This window comes from Acomys russatus, chromosome 19 (assembly GCF_903995435.1).
Source record: "Acomys russatus chromosome 19, mAcoRus1.1, whole genome shotgun sequence".
In the NCBI taxonomy this organism is placed as follows: Eukaryota; Metazoa; Chordata; class Mammalia; order Rodentia; family Muridae; genus Acomys; species Acomys russatus.
The window spans coordinates 34053844-34075013 of NC_067155.1; the positions used below are offsets into that span (position 1 = coordinate 34053844).

Consider the following 21170-nt stretch of genomic DNA (forward strand, 5'->3'; position numbering starts at 1 on the left):
TCGGGAGCCGCGCATTCCAGAGGGGAGCGGGCCACGTTCCACCCCGACCCGGGCCCTAATGAAACTCTGGGTCTGTTTGCCACGCCGACAGGGCGCACTCTTGAAGAATGCAAACGCCACCGGCAAATCCCGGGCAAATTGGAATAATTTTTTATTAGCAGCTAAATGATTTATGGCACACATACCCCGCCGTCACAATTACGGCGTCTTGGAGCATCCAGGGGTGAAAACATTAAACATTTATAAAAACAGGCCTTTGTTTTTTTCCAACCCCGCAAGCCTTTTGCACCCCCACCCCCACCCCCCAACTCTCTCAAGATACATATTTTTTTTCTTGAGCTGTATTAAAATAAGAAAAACATTCTGGATCCCGGGAGGGATGAGGGGGTTGGGGGGGGTATCAGGGCCTGCGCTCTGAATATTGGAGAGCGATGGGGGTGGGGGAAAGCGAGAGACTGAGGCGTGGGAGGGTTTAACTGGGAACCCACAAAGGCCTCTGGATACGACTCAAGGGCACTAGGCGCCCCCCACCCCCTCAGCCCATTCCTCTTTTTTTTTTTTCCAGCAGCCCCCGTAGCTTAACGGCATTTATTTTATTTCTTGTAATCAACGCCCCCCTCCCCTAAGGCCATAGACACAATACCTCCTTTCTCTCCCCCCCCTCTGCGTCTTTGCTCCTGGCGGTCCCGGGGCAGCACCGGGGGCCTCTGGTCGCCCCTGGCTGCGACTGAGACCTGCACGCCCAGCTCCAAGCTCGCGGACACCGCCACTCAGTTCCCCTCGGCTCCGGCTATTTTCGTTCTTTTCTCTCCTCTCTCCTCACTCCTCCCTCCTCCCAACACCGAGCTCCAGCTTCCAAAAGAGGGCAGCCTAGAAACCAGCGCAGGAAGCTCCAGGAAGGGCAACTTGAAACTGTCCTCAAGAGGCCGAATTTTTTTTCCTTCAAATTTATCCTGGAATTAAATTAGACACCCCCAGTTCTCTCTCGAATCTCCCCCCTCTTTTTTTCCTTCTTTCTAAAAGTAGAGAAAAGAAAATAGAACGAATGAGCGCTAACTAGCTCATTAAAAAAAAAACCCTCAGAAAATTTGCCTTAAAAATGGATTTTCTTAAAAAAAAAAAAAATAGCAGCAGTGCGAAAACGCTGAGTCCGCAGAGCAGGGCGAAAGAGCGGGCTTCTTTTGTTTTAATTAAAATCCTATAACCACGGTTGCTCTCGAGGCAGGATCTGCAAGGCCCTCTGCCTTTCCAAGCTTCTTTTCCAGGGTAGGTAATGCCTAGCTGGGCTCGGGCTCCTGTGGGGCTTGCGGAGAGGGTGCGGGGACCCCCTCCCCTCTTTAGGACCCGTCTCTATGGCCAGGACCACACTCCCTGCGTCCCCAGCCAGGTAGATCTGCCCTCGGCAGCTCCCGGCCACTCAACCTCGAAAGTTTTTTTTTTTCTTTTTTTGCTGAAAGAGCAAAATAAAAGTACAAAGTCTGGGGGGGGGGGCGGTTGGGGTTCCCCTCCCCCTCTGGCTGCCGTGGCCAGCCAAGCACTTTTGGGCTTGGCTTGCTTCCTCTGAGCTCAACAGATTTTTTTTTTTCCCTTTCCCGGTCTCGCCCTCCCTGGAGGGGGCGCGGCGGATGGAAGGCGAGAGAGGCCCCCAGCCAAGAGGTTTTTAATATTACACCTTAATAGGTTTCAGAAGGCCCCGTGGAGAAATGCTAATAGGGCTGAAATGTCAGAACCGAGAGGGAGTCAGCTTGCGCTCCGCCGATCTAATCCTTTTTTCTGCTCTGGTTTTTCTTGGGGGTGGGGTGGAGGAGAGAGGAGGGGCGCCCACGCCAAAGGGGGCTTTGGGGAGGGGCGCGCAGTGCGCACTCGGCCGCAGAGCCCCACAGCCCGGGTTTCTATAGGAACCCTTTTTATAAAATGCAACTCACCGCTGCCGGCTGCCGCGGCCTGTCCAAAATATTAATCAAGTAAAGCCTTCTCACACCGCGTTTCAGGGAGGGGACCCTCAAGCTGGGGCAAAAGGAAGAGAAAAAAAAAAGCCTGTCACCTGCCCAACCCACCCGACTGCGACTGCTGGGGGGTACATGGAATGAATCGCTGCTTTATTTTAAAAGAAAAAAGAGGGGGAGGAAAGAAAAAAGAAGCAGGCCTTGCTATTTTGGCGTCTGAACCGAGCTCTTTGGAGTGGCACCCTGGAGAGGGAGCACCGAGCGCGGGCGCAAGTAGCAGCTCGCCGCCGGCTCCAGGCCCTTCCTGGCTAGCTTGTCACCTCCTCCCGCAGGAGGAAGCTGACAGGAGGCCTTGCAGTGCCCGGGATTGCGGCGACAACCATCTTCCTCTATTTTGATCACTCAGCCCAGACGCAAGAGGAGGGGCTGGGATGGTGGAGAAGGCGGGGGGGGGGGGGGGGGGGAGGAAGGGAAAAAGGGAGAAGAAGGAGAAAGGGGGGGGTCTGCTGGAGCTGGTGAGGGGGAGGGCTGCCTAGAAACGGCTCGGAAAAATTCTCACCACCAGTTTTGATCATTCAGCCCCGCTGTGGGGAGCCTGGAAACTGCTGGAGCCCCGAGGTCCGTAATTGGTTTTATAGGAATGGCTGAGGGCCAAGGTGTTTACATGCGCGTGATGGGCGGCGCGCGGGACCAATGCGCTGCGGCCGGGGGCTGGCCCGAAGGGGGGGCGGGCACCGGGGAACAATGCGTGTTTCTTCGCCTGCGAGGCTCCCCTCCCCCATCCCCCTCGCTCCCCCCCCCCCCCGCTTTTTTTTTTTTTTTTTTTTTAGATCCAGCGAGAGGAACTTGAAAGGGGGGTTGTGTAATGTACCTTTTCCAATCCCGGGCTGTATATGGAGATTTGGGATTCTTTAAACCGGCGCTACCTGGATTTTATTAAAAAGCGGGGAGCTCGGCGGGAGGAAAGCTGGCTTTTCCGGGGGCTGCGGGAGCGGGGCCGCGGGAGGGCGGAGGAGTTGGCGCGCCGCGCGCCCGGCCCGGGGAGCGGTTTTCTACCAAAAAAAGGAAAGGCGGGCAAAAAGTGTGAGGCGGCTGCGGGTGGCGGAGGGGAGCGGCGGCCGCGGGATGGCGGGCAGTACGGGCGCCTAGCCGCGCCAGGAACCGCGGCGGTTGCCGGAGTCGCCGTCGGAGCCTGGAGCCCGGAGCCCCGCTGCGCCAGGTACGCTCCGGGTCCCGCTGCTCCCCAAACTTGTGCAGCGCGCCCCTTGGGTCCGCAGGGTAGGCGGACCCCGAAACTGCCGGGGTCCCCAGAAGGGAAGCGGAGGGCAGAGACCCAAGGGGAGAGGGCGCATCGCTGCGCTCTGGGCTCCCACCCGAGCGCCCAGTCTGCAGCACCGCCGAGGGCGGCGGTTCCCTAGTCGGTTCCCGGCAGGCGGCGGGCTAGCCCGGGGACGCCGAGACGGTTTCGATTATAGGCTGTTTTTAATTAAAAGCCGGAATTCAGCCATTTTAGCTGCATTTAAGAGGGGAAAAGTAGCGGGGGACGCAGAGAAGCCCCGCAGATGGCCACGCCAGCTTCTCAGTCATGGCAAAGGCTGCTCCGTAGGGCTTTACCCCGACTTCCTCAAAGTGGGGCGCCTGGGCACTTCCTTTTTCAAAACGCTGCCTTTAAAGAATATTATCTTTAAGTATATGCGGGAATCTCCTCGCGTCTTTGAAACAGGATTCGCAGGCTGTGACGACCGTAGATTTTTTCAAAAGTAAACGCGGATCTGGTAACTAGAGCCTGATTAAGAACGAGGGAAGGTGAGAGGAAGAGGGGGTGTTTGTAACCAAAGCCACGTTGAAATAGGCGTCCTTAGCAAAGTTGGGGGGAAGAGGACTCTGGGGTCTGGGCGTAGCGCGGCCACCCTGGAGCGAGTGGCTTTGGCTTAGTCTTGGGTTGCTAGAGCACGCCGGGGCTCCCGGAATCAGAGGGATATAGAGAGGAAGGGGTGAGCTCTCCGAGACCTCCTCCTGCTCCCCTAGGGAACTGGGAAAAAAAAGATAGATCTTTTAAACATCTTAAACTGGAATTACAGGGGGTTTTACCCGATGCTGAGGAGGCGCCCCTCTGCTGGCCCGCACTGTTAAGGTTTTCCTTTGTAGGTTATTTTGGGGGTGTGTTGTGGGTCTCAAAGCTAGGCTTAGAAGCAAGATCTTTGAAGCTCCCCCCCTTTTTTTCCTCTGATGAGCCCCAAGTCTTCCACATTAGGCCACGTCTCCTCCTGGCCTCGGGATTCCCAGGCCCGGCGTTGGAAAATGAAACCAAATCTTGTTTTGAAGGAGTCTTTTTTTCCAGTCCGAGGGTGAGAATGCCACGTCTCGGGGACTCGATTCTGCAACTCGCAGTGGCCCAACGGGGGCAGCAAGAGGGGAACAGTGATCTTCCTTTAAAAATAAGCCCGTTTTGTATCTGACCTTGGTAAACAACAAACAAAAAGCCCCTAAACCGAACACTCCTTTTTATTATTAATTTTGGCGGCTCACAAGGAGATTAAAAACTCTAGGGGGGGGAAGGGTAGACAAGGACTTCAAAAAGGTTAAACATTAAACTTCGCGAATCAGATAGTGGCACACACATTTCGATCAACTCAAAAGCGTTGGAAGTTTTAAACCTCCTGAGCATGTGACGCCTGGGAAATAAAGTACTCTTCGGGTTTAGATTTAGTTGACCGTGCGGGCGCGGTTGGTTGCCTTCCCCAGTTTCGGAAGACTTAGCAGGCAAGAGTCCGGGCTGGGGCGCAGCGAACCGGGGCGGTTTCCTAATCCAGGTCCCTAGGAACCCGGAGTTGCTGGAGGAAAGATCATACGTAGGTCTTTGCATTTCTCGGAGGGGGCGGCAACTCCCAATTTTATTTCTGGCCATGAGCTCGGTTTGCTACTTCTCAACCCTGAAGGGCAAGGCGACTTTCTGCAACTTGTTTTCTTTCTCTCTCTCTCTCTCTTTTTTCCCCCTACCTCACCGCCCTTTCCCCCCTTTCTTCTTCTGTGTCTTCCTCGGCCCATCTTTCTTCAACTAGACGCTGTGTGCTCCTTCCGCATCTCGGATCAGCAGCCCAGAGGGGACTCACCGCGGGCGGTTCATGCGCCACGGGCTGCGGGCCCGTGGTTGAGCGCAAGCCCCGCTGGCCGCCGCCATGCACTCCGCGGAGCGCCCGCCACCCGAGGACACTAGGACTACATCGAAGCCGAACTTTTAAGTCCCACTGAAGCAGGCCGGCGGGCCCGGTGGGGAGGCTGACCGCGGCACTCCCGCGGAGGATGGATGGCCGAGATTTCGGGCCCCAGCGGTCCGTCCACGGCCCCCCGCCGCCGCTGCTGTCCGGCCTGGCTATGGACAGCCACCGTGTGGGCGCGGCCACCGCCGGACGCTTGCCTTCGTCGGGCTTGCCAGGTCCCCTGCCACCGGGGAAATACATGGCCGGCCTCAACCTACACCCGCACCCGGGTAAGTGTTGCGAACTGAGCTGGTACCCACCCTCCTGTCTCGTTGGGGATCCTAGGGTGGGAACCCGAGGCAAAACCTCCGCGGCTGGAGCTGGACGGCTCTGTCCTGTTTCACCGGGGTATGCAGGAGGCTCAGCTCCCAGCGCAGAAGTCGGTCTCTGGGAAGACAGAGTCTCGGTTTCTGTCCCTTGTGTACCAGGTAGTCCCAGTGCTCCCGAGGCTCAAGTGTCTGCAGTCACAACCACCCTGCGGGATCCCAGTCCGAAGGCTCTTAAGAAAGCGGTGTTTGCAAAATAAAATAAAGTAAAATAATGTAGGCGCGAAAATAGCATGCCAGCTCCACACCTCATGGAGACAACCGCTCCCGGATGGATCTTTAAGATTCTTTCTTTGGCAAGCTCCCTTCATTGCACTGGTCCGTCTTGGGTTCTGTTCCCGAGTGCAGCTGCGTCCCAGAAGGTTCCACAACTCTGAGGGTTAGGTGGGGGGTAATGAAGGAGAATAGTTATCCCAGTTTTAGGAGCCTGGTCAGTGTGTGAACCTTTAAGATTCTGGGGACCCTGGTTATCTGGAAGAAATCGGTCCATGCAATCCTGCCTCTACTCTGGCTGAACCCAGGAGCGCAGGGGGTGGTGTCTGAAAAGGCCCACTTCCTCACCCTTTGCCCCGGCTGCGCTGGGAAGGAGCAGAGGGCCAGCCAGGCAGGAGCAAGCCATATCCTCGCCACCATGCTGCCGGGAGAGGAGCCTGGTGGCGGCTCCGTGTGCCGGTCCCTCCTCCCCGGCCGCTCCTGGCTTCTGCGTTTGGCTTAAGGAGAACACTCCAGCTCTTCTTTTGAAAACACCTTGCCGATTTCCACGAGAGCCCGTTCCCCGGTCTTTGGATCAAGTCTTGGAACGACACCCTGGGGGCCCAGAGTCACCACTTGAGTTTCTCCCCGTGCCGGCCGGGGTGACCACGGCTCGCCGATTTAGCCTCTGCCTTTGATTTTTTTCCCCCCTCCTGGAACTTTTCTAGAATCGGGAGTCCAGGACTCAGCGGGACAAAGGGCCTTTGTGAAGCGCCTGGCGGGGGAGGGGCGAGCGGAGATCCTTGCCGGCGGGGGCGCGGGAACCCGGGTCATCTCCCCCCAACCCCCATGCACGTGTGCCCCTTGAGAGCTGAAGGCGCGTCCGCTCCAGGGTGGTGGTGGTAGTGATGGTGGTAGTGGTGACAAGACCAGCTTCCTACAGGAATGGTGCTCAGAGACTCTGGTGAGACAGCAGACACTATTCCCAAGACAGAATTTGGGGACGGCCCTGGGATACAAAGGCCATTTAGGCCACCCCCTCTTGAGAGGGGGCTTTGGAGATTTTGTGGGCGTGTGCGTGTGTGGACTTTTGGGGTCTCCGGGTTAGTTGGTCTAGGTGGAGGCAGCGGCGGCAGCGGCAGGGGCTGCGGTTGTGCCCTGGGAATCTGACCTCAGGGTGTTCCTGGCTGGCTGAGTCTCAGTTTGTCGCCTGCTCCAGGTCGGCCTGGGATCTGGCCAGGCCTGGCTGAGAGAGCAGCGCAGCCGAAAGCCACTCCTTGCAGCCGCCGCCGACACCGCCGCCGTTCTAAGTGCGCACAGCCGTTTTCAACCCTGGTGGCATAGCGAAGTCAGACTGCCTATCGTGCCTAAACCCCCAGTCTGGTGAATGGGGTGACCCAGACACAGACTAGGAAGTCTAGCTGGAAACAGCCTTGGAATCCTGTGTCGTGGCCTTCTCTGCTTGGAGCCCTATGACTAACACACAGGGGTAGCTTGAGGGCCCGGAGGAGATAGAGGGAGAGGCACTGCAGTCCCCCTGAGGCGTCACCTACCAGAGAGAGAAGAGTGGGAACCCTCACTGCCCTGTTACTTCCCGGCTTGCCCCGTCTGTCTTCACCTCCAGATGGGGCAGAGAGACCGGACCCTAAGTCAACGCCCAGAGCCAGAGCCATACTTAATCCCATTAACCATGATATGGGACCGCACCCCATCAACCCCTAGGGCTGGTGGGGATAGAGACCCAACGCCCCCTCCCCCACTCCACTTTCTTTGCGTGATTGGGGGGGCGGAGAGTGCAGATGCTAGCTAGCTCTTTGCATCAGGCACCACCCTGTGCTTTTTCTGGCTGCCAGCTCCTTAGATCTTGCCAGCCTTATCAGACTCATCTTTATTTGTTTACTTTTGTATAAAATGTCAGAGAGGCTGAGCCTATTTGCTAGGGTCACACAGCCCTGAGGGAAGAGGATGTTTGCTACCTCTGGGTTGGTCCCATTGGAGGATGTGTAGATGGCAACCCCCTCCCCCCACTGTGGCTGCTGGGGTGCAAAAGCCCCTGCCACTTCACTAGGTATGGGGAGCTTGGCCTGGTAACCCCCGGGGGTGCAGGACTGTTGGGTGAGGGTCTGCTGGAGGCAAAGTTTTCAGTTTTGATATGGGTTTGGCTAAGGGCATTAGTCTTTTCCTCAGGTGAAATAAAAATTAAAAAAAGAAAGAATGGGGTGCCAGGTATGGAGGTTCAAATCTACTCAGTACTCAGAGAGGTAGGGGGTAGAAGGAGCGGGAGGTGGGGCCCCGCCTACACTACATATCTAGACACTGTTTCGTGTGCACACACATACACACACCAGCTGAGCTGGAAGCAAGGGTGGTGGCTTCCTTCTCCATTTGCTGTAAGTCCTGCTGAGTGAGGCTTGATCAGTGGGCTAGCCTCTTACTTGGTGGAGTTGGAGGGGGGGTGCCTGGGAAGGGTCCGTCTTTCCGTGAAAGTGTTGTTAGCAAGATCTTGTACCCAGATCTTGTACCCGGGCACTTATTTGCTCTGACTCCACACCCTGGACTGAAAGGAGGGTGGGGACTCAAGGATCTAGAGAGAGGAGGAGGTTTTGCACTTTGACCCAGGCCCTTGGACAATAGGCAAACCGCCATGGGTTCCCAAAGCTGGAATCTACCCTGTGCTACCGGGACTGATTTAGGAAGATTAGTCAAGTTAGAACTGGCTGGTGGAGGCAAAGGATGAGAAGATAAGGGTTTCCCCCCTTTCAGCCTTCCTTGTTTGGTCAGAAGGCAGCAAGGGAAGGGCAAGGGGAAGGTTCTGGAACCTAGAAGGGCCCCTTGGATTCCCTGGCCTTGGAGAGGTCACCTGGAATGCTTCCTCTCCGCCCCACCCTATCCCCCCCAGCCGGACAGGATTTCTCTGTGTTAGCCCTGGCTGTCTTGTGGAACTCTCTGTAAACCAGGCTGGCCACGAACTCAAAAAGATCCACCTGTCTCTACCTCCTGAGTACCTCCTGGGATTTAAATTTTTTATTTTATTAAATACTACATTGTGTGTGTGTGTGTGTGTGTGTGTTATCAGAGGACAACTTGATGAGTCCAGGGGTTGGTGTGAGGTGTGTCCTGCAGGCCACTTTACCCTCTCTAGTCGTCTTGTTGGTGCCTTTTGGTACTTCGGGAGCCTAAGCCTTGCTTTTCTTCCTTTCTCACTTGCTCATTTGCTTAGCAAACGATTTCCAAGAGCTTCCTGCTCACCGGGGCATCACACTGGGGCCTGGAACTACGGCAGGGAACCAAATAGACAGAAGAAGAAGAAGAAGGCTTTGCTCCTCCTTGGGGGCCCCATTTGTAGTGTGGGAGCCAGGCAATAAACACCCAAATCGGGCGGAAATCATTGTAAATGGAGACACAGGCTACGTAGGAAATAAAACGCTCTGGGTCTTGGTCTGGCCCTTGGGGTGAAGGGCCAGGCCAGAGGGCTTGACCTCGATCATCCCCAGAGTGTACTCTTGTGTGTGTGTGTGTGTGTGTGTGTGTGTGTGTGTGTGTGTGTGTGAAGAGTAGAGAGATGGCAGAAGTAGAGAGTTTGGTGAGGAATCGGACAGAGGTTGGGAGCCGCGAGATGAGATCGGCCCACTGGCAGATACAGACTGTGAGGGGCGGGGCAGATCTTACCCGGTCCCTGAAGACCAGCGAGGAAGTCTTGGAATTTTAAACAGCCATTTTACAAAACTAGCCTGGACTCTTAAAAAAAAAAAAAAAGTCAGTGGTATGTGAGGCAAAGGTAGGCAGAGAGCTGTTACTGCTCAAGAGACAACAGGGGGAAAAATGGAGATGGCTACAGGCAGTGTGCAGCCCCGAGATTGGATCTTGGTTTAAAGGGGGGGGGGGAACGGTCTCAAAGATCGTACATGGAGGCGGTTGATGAAATTGGAATATGTGCTGTAGATTAGCCGATAACAGTGAATCAATACTGCGTTCCTGGCTGCTAGTCATCACCGAGGTTGTTTAAATGCTGCCCTTATTTTCTGGGAATAAGGACGCTGAAGTATTTAGGGCCAGGGGACACCATGTTTGCCAAGGTCTTAGTGGAAAAAAGAATACTTTCAATTTAGGTGTAGGGCATGTTTGTGGGAGACAGCAGGTAATGTTAGATAAACACACACACACACACACACACACACACACACACACACACACACACACACACACACACGGAAAGAGGGGAGACCTGGGTTTTGGTCAGAGATGGTCATAGGGCATGAGAAGAAGAGTTTGGAGATAAGATGAGTTATAGGCTGGGAGCGGTGGTGCATGTCTTTAATCCCAGCACTTGGGAGGCAGAGGCCGGTGGATTGCTGTGAGTCCAAGGCCAAGCCTGGTCTGCAAAGTGAGTCCAGGACAGCCAAAGGCTACACAGAAAAACCCTGTCTTGAAAAAAAAGAAAAAAGATGGGTTGATGTACACCCCTCCTTTTCTTTTCTTTTTTTTTTTTTTTAGACAGTCTCACTGTGTAGCCCTGACTGGCTTGCACCTCTGCTGTGTAGACCAGGCTGGCCTCAATCTCAAGATCTGCTTGCCTCTGCCTTGTAAGTGCTGGCATTAAAGGTGTGCACCACATTGTCTGACTTTTTTTTTTCCTCCTCTTTTAAAATAGAGTCTTGTGTTGCTCGGGCTGGCCCGGAATTTATGATCTTCCCGCCTAAGACTCCTGAGGGCTGGGATTTTTTTTTTTTTTTTTTTTTTTTGGTTTTCCATACAGGGTTTCTCTGTGTAGCCTTGGCTGTCCTGGACTCGCTTTGTAGACCAGGCTGGCCTGGAACTCACACCGATCTTCCTGCCTCTGCTTCCCGAGTGCTGGGATTAAAGGCGTGCGCCACCGCACCCTGGCTCACTTTTTCCCTTCTTTAAGACAGGGTCTATTATAGCTTGTTGGGCCTCTGATTCACTACATAACTGAGAATGACCTTGAACTCGTGATCTTGGCTCAGTCTACATGTGACCACTTGATTTGATTGGGGCCAGTTAGGGGTGGTCTTGACTCCTTCTGTTGGACCAGCCGCTCTCCAACCTGAGTTCACCTCCACCCCACAATGCTATCTTCAATCTAGATTCTAGGCCATCTTTACAGGCATGCAGGCAGGCAGGCAGGCATTCCAACGCCAGCGAGAGGGGCCTGTGCTTTAGTGTCACTATTTGGTAGAGTGTTTACTAGTCATGCATGAAATCCTGAATTTGATCCCCAGCCCTGCATTGGTAGCATATACTTGTAAACCTGGCTCTCCTTGGGTGGAGATAGGTTGAGGCCAGTGTGGGATTTGTAAGACACTGTCTAAAACACACACACACACACACACACACACACACACACACAGACACAAAAGAAAAACCCACCATCTGGAGTTGAGACTTCCCCCAGGGTCCGTTCGTCCTTCCTTCCTTCTTTCCTTTTGTTATTGTTGGTAGTGAAACCAATTTGCATATACCACTGAGTCAGATCCCCAGCCCAGGAAGGCCAGGGGTCCTTAGCATACCTGCTGCCCAGAGATGCTTCACATCTACCTTTGGTCAAAGTGAAAACCATCACATAGTGAAATCCTGTCTCAAGATAAAAAGCAGGACTGTTGAGATGCAGCTTGGTAGAGCTGCCTAGATTCAGCTGAGGGTGTGGCTCAGTGGTGGAGAACCTGCCTAGAATCCCCCAGTGAGGGGCTGGGGTGTGGCTCAGAAGTAGAGCACCTGCCTAGAATCCCCCAGTGAGGGGCTGGGGTGTGGCTCAGTGGTAGAGCCCCTGCCTAGAATCCCCCAGTGAGGGGCTGGGGTGTGGCTCAGTGGTAGAGCCCCTGCCTAGAATCCCCCAGTGAGGGGCTGGGGTGTGGCTCAGAAGTAGAGCACCTGCCTAGAATCCCCCAGTGAGGGGCTGGGGTGTGGCTCAGTGGTAGAGCCCCTGCCTAGAATCCCCCAGTGAGGGGCTGGGGTGTGGCTCAGAAGTAGAGCACCTGCCTAGAATCCCCCAGTGAGGGGCTGGGGTGTGGCTCAGTGGTAGAGCACCTGCCTAGAAATCCCCCAGTGAGGGGCTGGGGTGTGGCTCAGAAGTAGAGCACCTGCCTAGAATCCCCCAGTGAGGGGCTGGAGTGTGGCTCAGTGGTAGAGCACCTGCCTAGAATCCCCCAGTGAGGGGATGGGGTGTGGTTCAGTGGTAGAGCCCCTGCCTAGAATCCCCCAGTGAGGGGATGGGGTGTGGTTCAGTGGTAGAGCCCCTGCCTAGAATCCCCCAGTGAGCGGCTGGAGGTGTGGCTCAGAGGCTCACACACCCTTTCTAACAATTTTACGTGCTTCTCAGCAAGAGGTAGCTGAGGTTCTGAACCTGCAATCTTTTTCTAAGAAGCTGCTTCATTTGGAGGCTGGCTGTTCTAGGGCCGAGGCTTATGCATTTATTTTCTTTCATGAACTTTTTTTCTCTTTCTTTCTTTCTTTTTTTTTTTTTTCCCCCGAGATGGGATTTCTTTGTGTAGCCTTGCCTGTCCTGGAACTCACTCTGTAGACCAGGCTGGCCGCCAATTCACAGAGATCTGCCTGCCTCTGACTCCCGAGTGCCTAAATTAAAAGCCTGAGTCACCACCTTCTGGCGTGTTCTCTCTCTCTCTCTCTTTCTGTGACATTTATTGTGTATGCGTGTGTATACATGTTTATGTATGTTCAAAGTGTAAGTTCAGAAGGATAGTTTGCACAGATCAATTCTCTCCTTCTACCATTTGGGTCCAGAAGACCCAACTCAAGTTCATTGGCTTGGAGGCAAGTTGCCCTGTGAGCTAGCACCCCGGCTCAGGCCTGAGATCCAAGTCTTGATTTTGTGCCTGTGATGAGTCTGCAAGTCTCAATTTTTCCCATCTACAAAGTGGACCGATTAATGCCGAACGCTTTGTTGCCTTGTGACGTGTGATGGAGCAAGCTCAGGCCAGGAGCCTGACCCAGGCGCAGCCCTCTGCAGAAGTTACTGCAGAAGTGATTGCTGTAATTACGGACATCATTAGCTGGTGACTCACACATCCCTGGGGCCCATCCACACCTCTCCCAGGGCTTTGGAATTTCCTTCTAACTCTTCTGACTCTCTTGGGACTGGAGTGTGGTCCTCAGCCACCAGAGGCAACCTACATTTTTTATCTTGGGGCTGGTGGTGATAGATCCCAGAGCCTTGTAGCTACCACTGAGCACTACCCCAGATTCTCGTAAATAAAAATTCTCCCCTCTTTTTTTTTTTTCTGTACAATAGCCAGACTAAAATATTTCCATTTTATGTAGCTCAGGCTAGCTTTGAACACCTGATCCTCTTGCCCCCACATCCCAAGTGCTAGAACCACAGGCATGTGCTACCACATCCACACCCAGCCTTAAAATGCTTTCATCTCAAATTTCTGGTTTATCAGACTATTTTAGGGTCTCCCTGGGTAGCCCAACCTGGCTTGAAATTCACAATAGCTCTTTTGCCTCAAATTTGTGATCTTTCTGTTAAAATGCTGCCACACCCAGTAGGGTATGCCTTTAATTCTAGCACTTGGGAGGCAGGGATCTCTGTTGAATTGGAGGCTAGCCTAGGTTACATATTGAGAGAGTCCAGGTCAGCCAGGGCTATATAATGAGACCCTGCCTCAAAAATTTCAAAGAAAACATTAACCACAGCAGGCCTGGGCATATAGCTCCGTTAGGGCTTGTATAGCATGCGTGATGCCCTGGATTTGATTAGTCACATTAGTTGTCATGGTGGTGCCTTTGCCTTTATCCTAGTACTTGGGAGATAGAGGCCTGAGTAATAAATGCAAGAGCATTCTCCTTTGGGTACATAGTGACGTTGGGGCTAGCCTGTGCTAATATAAGATCCCCCTTCAATGAAACAAACCAAGCTGGGTGTAGTGGCGCACACCTTTCATCTGAGCACTAAGGAGACAGACAAGCAGGCAGGTCTTTTGAGTTCGAGGCCAGCCTGGTCTATTGAGTAAGTTCTAGGACGGCCAAGGCTACAGAGAAATTCTGTCTCAGAAAACCGAAACCAAACCCAACCCAAACTAAAAGACAAAAACAAACAAACAAACAAACAAAAAACCAAAAACACCCCCCCCCCAAAAAAAAGAAGAAAGAAAAGAAAAAGAAGACTGCTAATAAAATGGAGGGTCTGGAGAGAGCAGTTACGAGCACTTGTTGCTCTTGCAGAAGATTTTTGTTCGATTCTCAGCACCTACACAAGAGCTTACAACCATCCATAACTCCAGTTCCATGGGATCACTCTGTCTCTGGGTTCTGCAGACACTGCATGCATGTGATACATAAACATACAAGCAAAATGCCTGCATACATAGGTATACACGCGCACATAAAAGAAGTAATTGCAAATACAGCATTTAACACGTTCCTTAATATGTAACAGGGACCTAGTAAGTGTTATTATTATGGTAATTGTGTAGTTCTTTACCCCTTTGTCAGTTCTATCCCAGTCTCCTGATACATATGAAATACAAGTTGTTTGTTTGTTTGTTTTGTTTCTTTGTTGGTTTTTCCAGACAGTGTTTCTCTGTGTAGCCTTAGCTGTCTGGAACTCACTCTGTAGACCAGGTTGGCTGGCATTAAAGGCATGCACCACCATGTCCAGCATTTAAGCCAGGTTTATTACTTATGTAATAAATTTGTACGTTTTGTTCCTAGAGTCAATGATGTAATAAAAATTAACTTACATTTACTTTTTGCAGTTATCAATTTTGTTTTGTTGTTTAGAGTCCCTGCCTCCTATTCTGTGGATACAGTTTATATTTGGCAATATCTGTTGCCCAAGTTGCCCCTTGTCTTTCCTTAAGGGTTCCAGACCCGAATTGTCCAGTTCCCTCTTCCCTCACCTGCTTGTCTGTCACTGGATTCCTTGATGTCGGTGCCTTCCTGTTTCCAAGGGTTACAGCCCTGTTTTTACGGCGTGTTCAGTAGAAGCCTTCTGAGAAAGGGTGTGCTGAGGGCAGGTCTGAGGCCAAGTGGGTCTGGAAAATGCCTTTATTCTACCTTGACATGCTAGTGGTTAGGGAATTTTTGGATTCCCAGTGTCCTGGTTCTGCTTTTGAAGATTGTGATGCTGTGCCTACCCCTCCCCCACTTTTTGGTGGTGCTGAGGACTTAAAATTAATTGTTTTAGCTTGTGACTGATTATATACTTATCTTTATGTGTTGGCATTTTCATTCTTGTATACAATGAACTCTAGTCTTTTATTTTATTTTATTTTTTGTTTTTGTTTTTTCGAGACAGGGTTTCTCTATGTAGCCTTGCCTGTCGTGGACTCACTTTGTGGACCAGGCTGGCCTCGATCTCACAGTGATCCACCTGCCTCTGCCTCCCGAGTGCTGGGATTAAAGGCGTGCGCCGGCACTGCCCGGCCTTCTAGTCTTTTTTTTTTTTTTTTAATTTATTTATTTATTATGTATGCAGTGCTGTGCCTGCAGGGCAGAAGAGGGCATCAGATCACATTATAGATGGTTGTGAGCCACCATGTGGTTGCTGGGAATTGAACTCAGGACCTTTGGAAGAGTAGCTGGTGCTCTTAACCTCTGTGCCATCTCTCCAGCCCTTCTAGTCTTTTTATATACATTCCCCCAGTAATCCTCTCTCATCCCTTGCCACCTTTTGAAACTAATGTTCCTCCTAGGTTCATGGCGTGTGTGTGTGTGTGTGTGTGTGTGTGTGTGTGTGTGTGTGTGTGTGTGTGTGTGTGTGTATGACCCATTCAATTTAATTAATGTTTCTTTCTTCCTTTCTTTGTTTTCTTGCTCTTGTTTGTTTGTTTTTTGAGACAGTGTTTCTCTGTATAGCCCTGGCTATCCTGGAACTCACCCTGTAGACCAGACTGGCCATAAACTCAGGAGAGGTCCACCTGCCTCTGCCTCTGCCTCTGGAGGACTGGGTTTAAAGGTGTGTGCCACCACTGCCGCCAGCTAGAGTTTCTTTCTTGAGCTTGGTGGCAGGTTACTTATAGGAGCATAAGCAACTTAATCAGTGGCCACACCACTGGAGAAAATGACACCTTCCCCCCAGTAACCATGAACTGCCCATGAACCCACAGAGCCTCACTCTGTAGCCCTGGAACTATGTATGTAGACCAGGCTGGCCTTGAACTCACAGAGTGCTGTGATTAAAGGCGTGGCCTGCTCTGAATTTTGAGCTTCATAAGCAAAGTATTCCCACCCCCACCTCCACCCATGCTTGACATCTTTTAGCTGTCACAATAGTGACAAATGTGGGTATGGGGACGGGGGGGGGTGGGGTGGGGTAGAGGGTAGGACGTTGGCTTGGTCTCATCTTAGCTGTGTGGGTTGGACATTTTGCCTAACTGACCCTCCGTTTTCTCTCTGCTAAAATGGCTGTTAATAGTCGCTTTTCACGACTGTGTGTGAAGGCTAAATGCGTCTAGGCGCAGAAGCGCCCAGAGTGTCTCGCCTGGCTCAAAGAAAGCCTGAGCTGCGATTAGGGATTTTCTTCCCATCCCAGCTGTCTTGAGAGTCTGTGCAGAAGTGTGTGCTGTGGCCTCCTTTTGTGTTTGCTTCGCTGGGTGCCTGTCAGTCTTCGAATTCAGTCCTTCCAGTCTGAAATTGTTTTTGAGTTTCTATTTTTATTCATATTTGATCATTTCCTGTCCACCAGTCTCTCTCGGTGCACGTAGTGAGATTATCTTGAGCCATCTCTGCTCATCTTGCCATCTCCACCCGCCAAAGGACACTGGGATTAATAGGTGCGCAACCACCACAGCCAGTGCTGGGGATGGAACTCGGGGGTGGGTTCCCTGAGTGTTAGGCAAGCACCCTGCCGGCTGAGCCACCCCCAGCCCTATTACTGCTGTTGCTGTTATGGCTTTGTATAGCATCTTCTTCTTTGCTGGCCGTGTTAATTCTCAGGACCTGGATGGTGGGGATTGCGTTTTTTTGTAAGTCTTTCTCTATCCTCTGGGTCATTGGTCCTCTCTTGTCTTCTGGTTGACGGCATGGAGTCACCTGTCTCAGAAGTCTCGCGGGAGTTTAAGACGGAAAGGGGGCGCGCTAAGTGCTCCGGTACTTGGGAAGTTAGAAGCAGAAAGATCAGGAAAGAATTCAAGGCTAGCCCTAGGTCTGAAGTGAGTTTGGGGGTAGCCTGGGCTACTTGAGAATGTGACGGGGGCGGGGGGAGAGACAGGTAAGGACCCTTGCTGCTTAAGCACGAGGACCCGAGTTCGTATCCCAGCACCCACCTGGAAAGCTAGGCAGGGCCTTGTGTGTGTGTGTGTGTGTGTGTGTGTGTGTGTGTGTGCGTGCGCGCGCGCGCGCGCGCTCCCATATTTCCAGTGCTTTGGGGCGTGGAGACAGGATGATTGCTGGGGCTTACTGGCCTTCAGCCTAGCCTCAGGTTAAGTGAGGGAGCTGGAGAGGGCGGGAGGGAGACACACCCAACCCAGGTTTATCTCTGTAGAGAGATACTTTTACCCTCTTTTTTTTTTTTTTTTTGAGACAGCTGTTGGTATGTGGCTGACCTTTTGAGGTCTTTTCCTCCACCTCAGCCTTCCCCCTCAGTGCCTGGATCTCAGAGCCAGGCATATCTGGTGCTGGCTTTTGGTACTTTTCTTTTTGGCCTCGGATGAGAGAGAGAGAGAGAGAGAGAGAGAGAGAGAGAGAGAGAGAGAGAGAGAGAGAGAGAGAGAAGAGAAGAGAGAGAGAGAGAGAGAGAGAGAGAGAGAGAGAGAGAACACACACACACACACGAACGAACTCAGGCAGTTTGGGTGCCTGGGTTTCCGCCTGGTTTTGCCTCTGCCTAAACCCCAGCCCTGACAAGTCCTGTTTGAAAAGTTAATTCATTAATTTAAAGTACCCGTTGTTGTTGAGATAAGGTCTCTGTGGCTGGGCTGTAGTTCTCTGTCGGTGAGGCTGCCTTCACCTGGAACTCCTGTCTCAGCCTTAGGGGCTGAGCTGGGATTAAGGAAGTGGACCTCTCCCAACCTCAGTGAATCCAGGCTTTCCTAGCTTCGTCTTAGTCAGCAAAGGGAGATGCTAAACAGCTCCCCAGGTAGGGCAGATAGTAGTTGTAAAGCCTTTGCAAACAAAACAAAACAAAGCCCTGCCTAAATCAACAGTGGTCTTAAACCCATCCTTGCCTCCTGGGTTTTAGAGATGCCTCGGGGGCGGGGATGGGGGGCAGTTGGGGGGCGGGTGGCTCTAAATTGAGAGGGTCCTGAAATATGCTAATTTGATGGTTTGGTTTGAGATACGATCTCCTGCAGTTCACACTGGTCCCTAATTCTTTAGGATCCTCCTGCCTCAGCTGTCCTTGTGCTGGGATTAGGGGCCAGAGCCGTCACACCTGGCTGGTTTGTTTGTTTTGTTTTGGTGTTACGGATGGAAGCCAGGGCTTCATGTATGTTAAATCTGCAGCCTGTCATTGAGCCTCATCCGGGCACACACCTACACACAAACACACACACATGCAGACACGTGTTAGGGGTCAGAGGGCAACCTGGGAACTGGGACAGAGGTGGTTCCTTCTTTCCTTCTATCTCATGGGATCCAGGGATCAAACTCAAACCATAGAGCTCAGCAGCAAGCTTTACCTCCTGAGCCATCTTGTCAACCCATAGAAGGATTTTGTTTTGTTTTGTTTTTCGAGACAGGGTCTCTCTGTGTAGCCTTGGCTGTCCTGGACTCACTTTGTAGACCAGGCTGGCTTCAAACTCACAGAGATCCTCCTGCCTCTGCCTCTCGGGTGCTGGGATTAAAGGCGTGCGCCACCATGCTCGGTTTAGAAGGGGAATTCTTAACTCTAAAGCTGTGCTAGGTAGCTCTCACCTAGCATTTCTGGCTGCTTTATCCTTGTTCAGGGCTTTTTTTTCCCCTTCGCCCAAGCAGTCCCCTGAAGGCCCTCCACCCTAAACTCCTCCAGTCCTGTGGAGGAATGGTCCTTAGGGATAAATTCTTTCCTCCAGGAAGTCCCTCGGTAATTGCCTGCTGCTTGTGACCTGTCTGGAGCCCTGGGGGCCCAGGTTGAGTTGGCCTATTTGCATATCACTGGGTAAACTGGTCTTGACCTCTCCCTGGGAGCCTTTGGTACTCTTTTTATTTAAATCTTAAGCTTTTACTCTCGAGAGTAAGAGGTCTGGTGGGGGACAAGACAAAGCCTGTGCATCCCAGGGAGGGTGCCCGATTTTGTGAAGGCGGAGGTATCCTGCTGGCCGCTTGTTGGAGGAACGACGGGGTCTCTTCTAAAAGGTGTACTGGGAATGGGCGCACCTTGGGCAGATGGGGTGTAGATTGAGGTGTGAGGGCAGCCTGGGAGTTGGCAGTTGCAGGGGTTGAGTTTGAGCGGACCGTAGGGTGGGGGAAGGCCCTGGTGGGCTTTATCTCCCTGGGACTAGCCCTTACGCCCTCTTCCGGAGGGGTGTGGCTGGTTTTTAAGGCTGAGTTTTTGCCTTAGCTCCATCCATTCAGCTACTTCTGACACTGAGCCCTGAGGTGGAAGCCACAGGTCCCCAGCCACAGCACCTAGAGAGTGCCGCGGAGGGAAACTCCCACACCTGCCGCCCCAGCTGCTCTCACTGGGTGAGTGTCAGAATGTCAGGGGGTTTGGAGAATTACAGGATCTAGGCTTCTTAATGCTCTCAATTCTTTTGTGGGAGTGGGAAGGTACAGAGAGGTTGGGTCGTCTGCCTAGGGTCACACAGCTAGTAAGTGAAGCCTCCAGGACTCAGGCTTTAGCTGTCCGCCGGGAAGCTGGGGTGGGGGTGGGGTAGAAGAAAAGGATGATAAGAGGGATTTTTTTTTTCTTGCAGGAGTCATTTAAACAAAACAAAAAACAAACAAACAAACAAAAAAACCCTCCCAAAACCCAAACATTACTTTTTATCTGTTTGCTTGGATGTGCACCAAGGTGCACACGTGGAGGTCAGAGGACAGCTTGCAGGACTCAGTATCTTGCCTTCTGCCATGTGGATCCCAGGGATCGAACCCAGGTCATCGGGTTTGGCAGCGAGCCCTTTACCCAGAGGTCAGCTGACCTTTGTTTCCTTTTACTTAAAACAGTTGTGTTATATGGGGGCTGGAGGCTCAGAGGCTAAGAGCGCTGTCCGTTCTTCTGAAAGGGCGTGAGTTCAATTCCCAGCAACCACATGGTGGCTCACAACCCTCTGTAGTGAGATCTCACGCTCTCTTCTGGCCTGCAGGCACACATGCAGGAAGAATACTGTATAATAAATAAGTAAATCTTTTTTAAAAAATGTATTCATGTATGTGGCCACTAAATGTTTGATTTAACAGTTAGGCTGATCCATGGAGTACATGCAGGGAAAACACTATAATAAATAAAACATCTGAAAAGTCTTTAATTGTATTATGGTATATGAGTGAGCGAGTGTGCACGCCGGGCGGGTGAGCGGGTTGTGAGACTGCCTGCCAGCCTTGCATATGGAGGGCAGCTTTTGGAAGTTGGTTCTTTGTTTTCTGGCTTGAACTCTGCTGATCAGGCTTGCTCGGCAAGCACTTTTACCCACTGAACCGTCCCACCCGTTCTAGACTCACTCTTACTCATTGACTTGCCTTGTTTTTCCTAAGATACATCCACAACAGAGGTCATGGGAATTAGTCAAATTATAAACTCTCCCAGGATTCTGTTCAAGATTAATTATTGGCCACATGAACCCCATTTGTGGCTCCTTCCTTTGTGTTCCTTCCTGCAATCAGTTGTTCCCTCACAGGGAGCTGCCTAAGCTCTCTCTCCTCCTTAGAGTCCACAGCTCTGGGGTTTTTTTTTTTTTTTTTTCCATTTTGTTTTAGGTTTTTCAAGACAGGGTTTCTCTGTGTAGCCTTGGTTGTCCTGGACTCACTTTTGTAGACCAGGCTGGCCTCAAACTCACAGCAATCCGCTTGCCTCTGCCTCCCAAGTGCTGGGATTAAAGGCTTGCACCCCTACACCAGGCTGCAGCTCTGGTTTTATTCCTCCACCGGGGCTAAATTGTCTGGGCTAGCTTTGAACTTACTCTGTAGCCCAGGCTGGCCTTGAACGTGTGATCCTTCTGCATCAGCTTCTCAAGTGCTGGGGTTATGTTTTACCCTTCTTTCTCACTCTCCTTCCCCTGCACAGTTCTGGTGCAGTCATGAGTCTTTGTGCCCCTCTTCTTCCCCCTTCCTCTCCTCCTCCTTCCCCCCTCCCCTGGGACCTACCTTTCAGTCTCCTCCTTCATTTAATGGATGGTTCTGGATTCCTTACCATCATGTCCAACCATGCAGTATCTGCCCTTTTGTTTGAACAGGTGTCACATTTTTCATCCTTTTTTAAGGCTGAATAATATTCCACTGCTTAGGCATACCCCAATTTTATTTACCCACTTACCCACAGAAGAATTCTTGGGCTATTATTATTATTATTATTGTTGTTGTTGTTATTATTATTATTTTAATCTATGCCC

General features: G+C 51.9%; 1 protein-coding gene across 8 annotated transcripts in view; it reads left to right on the plus strand.

The window, feature by feature from the left end:
- The first annotated feature begins 820 nt into the window (after nucleotides 1–820).
- Nucleotides 821–21170, plus strand: part of Tnrc18 (trinucleotide repeat containing 18) — a 102170-nt gene continuing 81820 nt past the window's right edge. For 7 of the 8 annotated variants that reach the window (XM_051161101.1, XM_051161104.1, XM_051161103.1 and 4 more), the window contains exons 1-2: nucleotides 2787–3165; nucleotides 5009–5436. In XM_051161101.1, the coding sequence (XP_051017058.1) occupies nucleotides 5250–5436 (187 nt within the window). In that variant the 5' untranslated portion in view covers nucleotides 2787–3165; nucleotides 5009–5249. Of the gene's footprint in view, nucleotides 1267–2786; nucleotides 3166–5008; nucleotides 5437–21170 lie in introns of those variants that run through there. The other variant, XM_051161102.1, reaches the window with a different exon arrangement.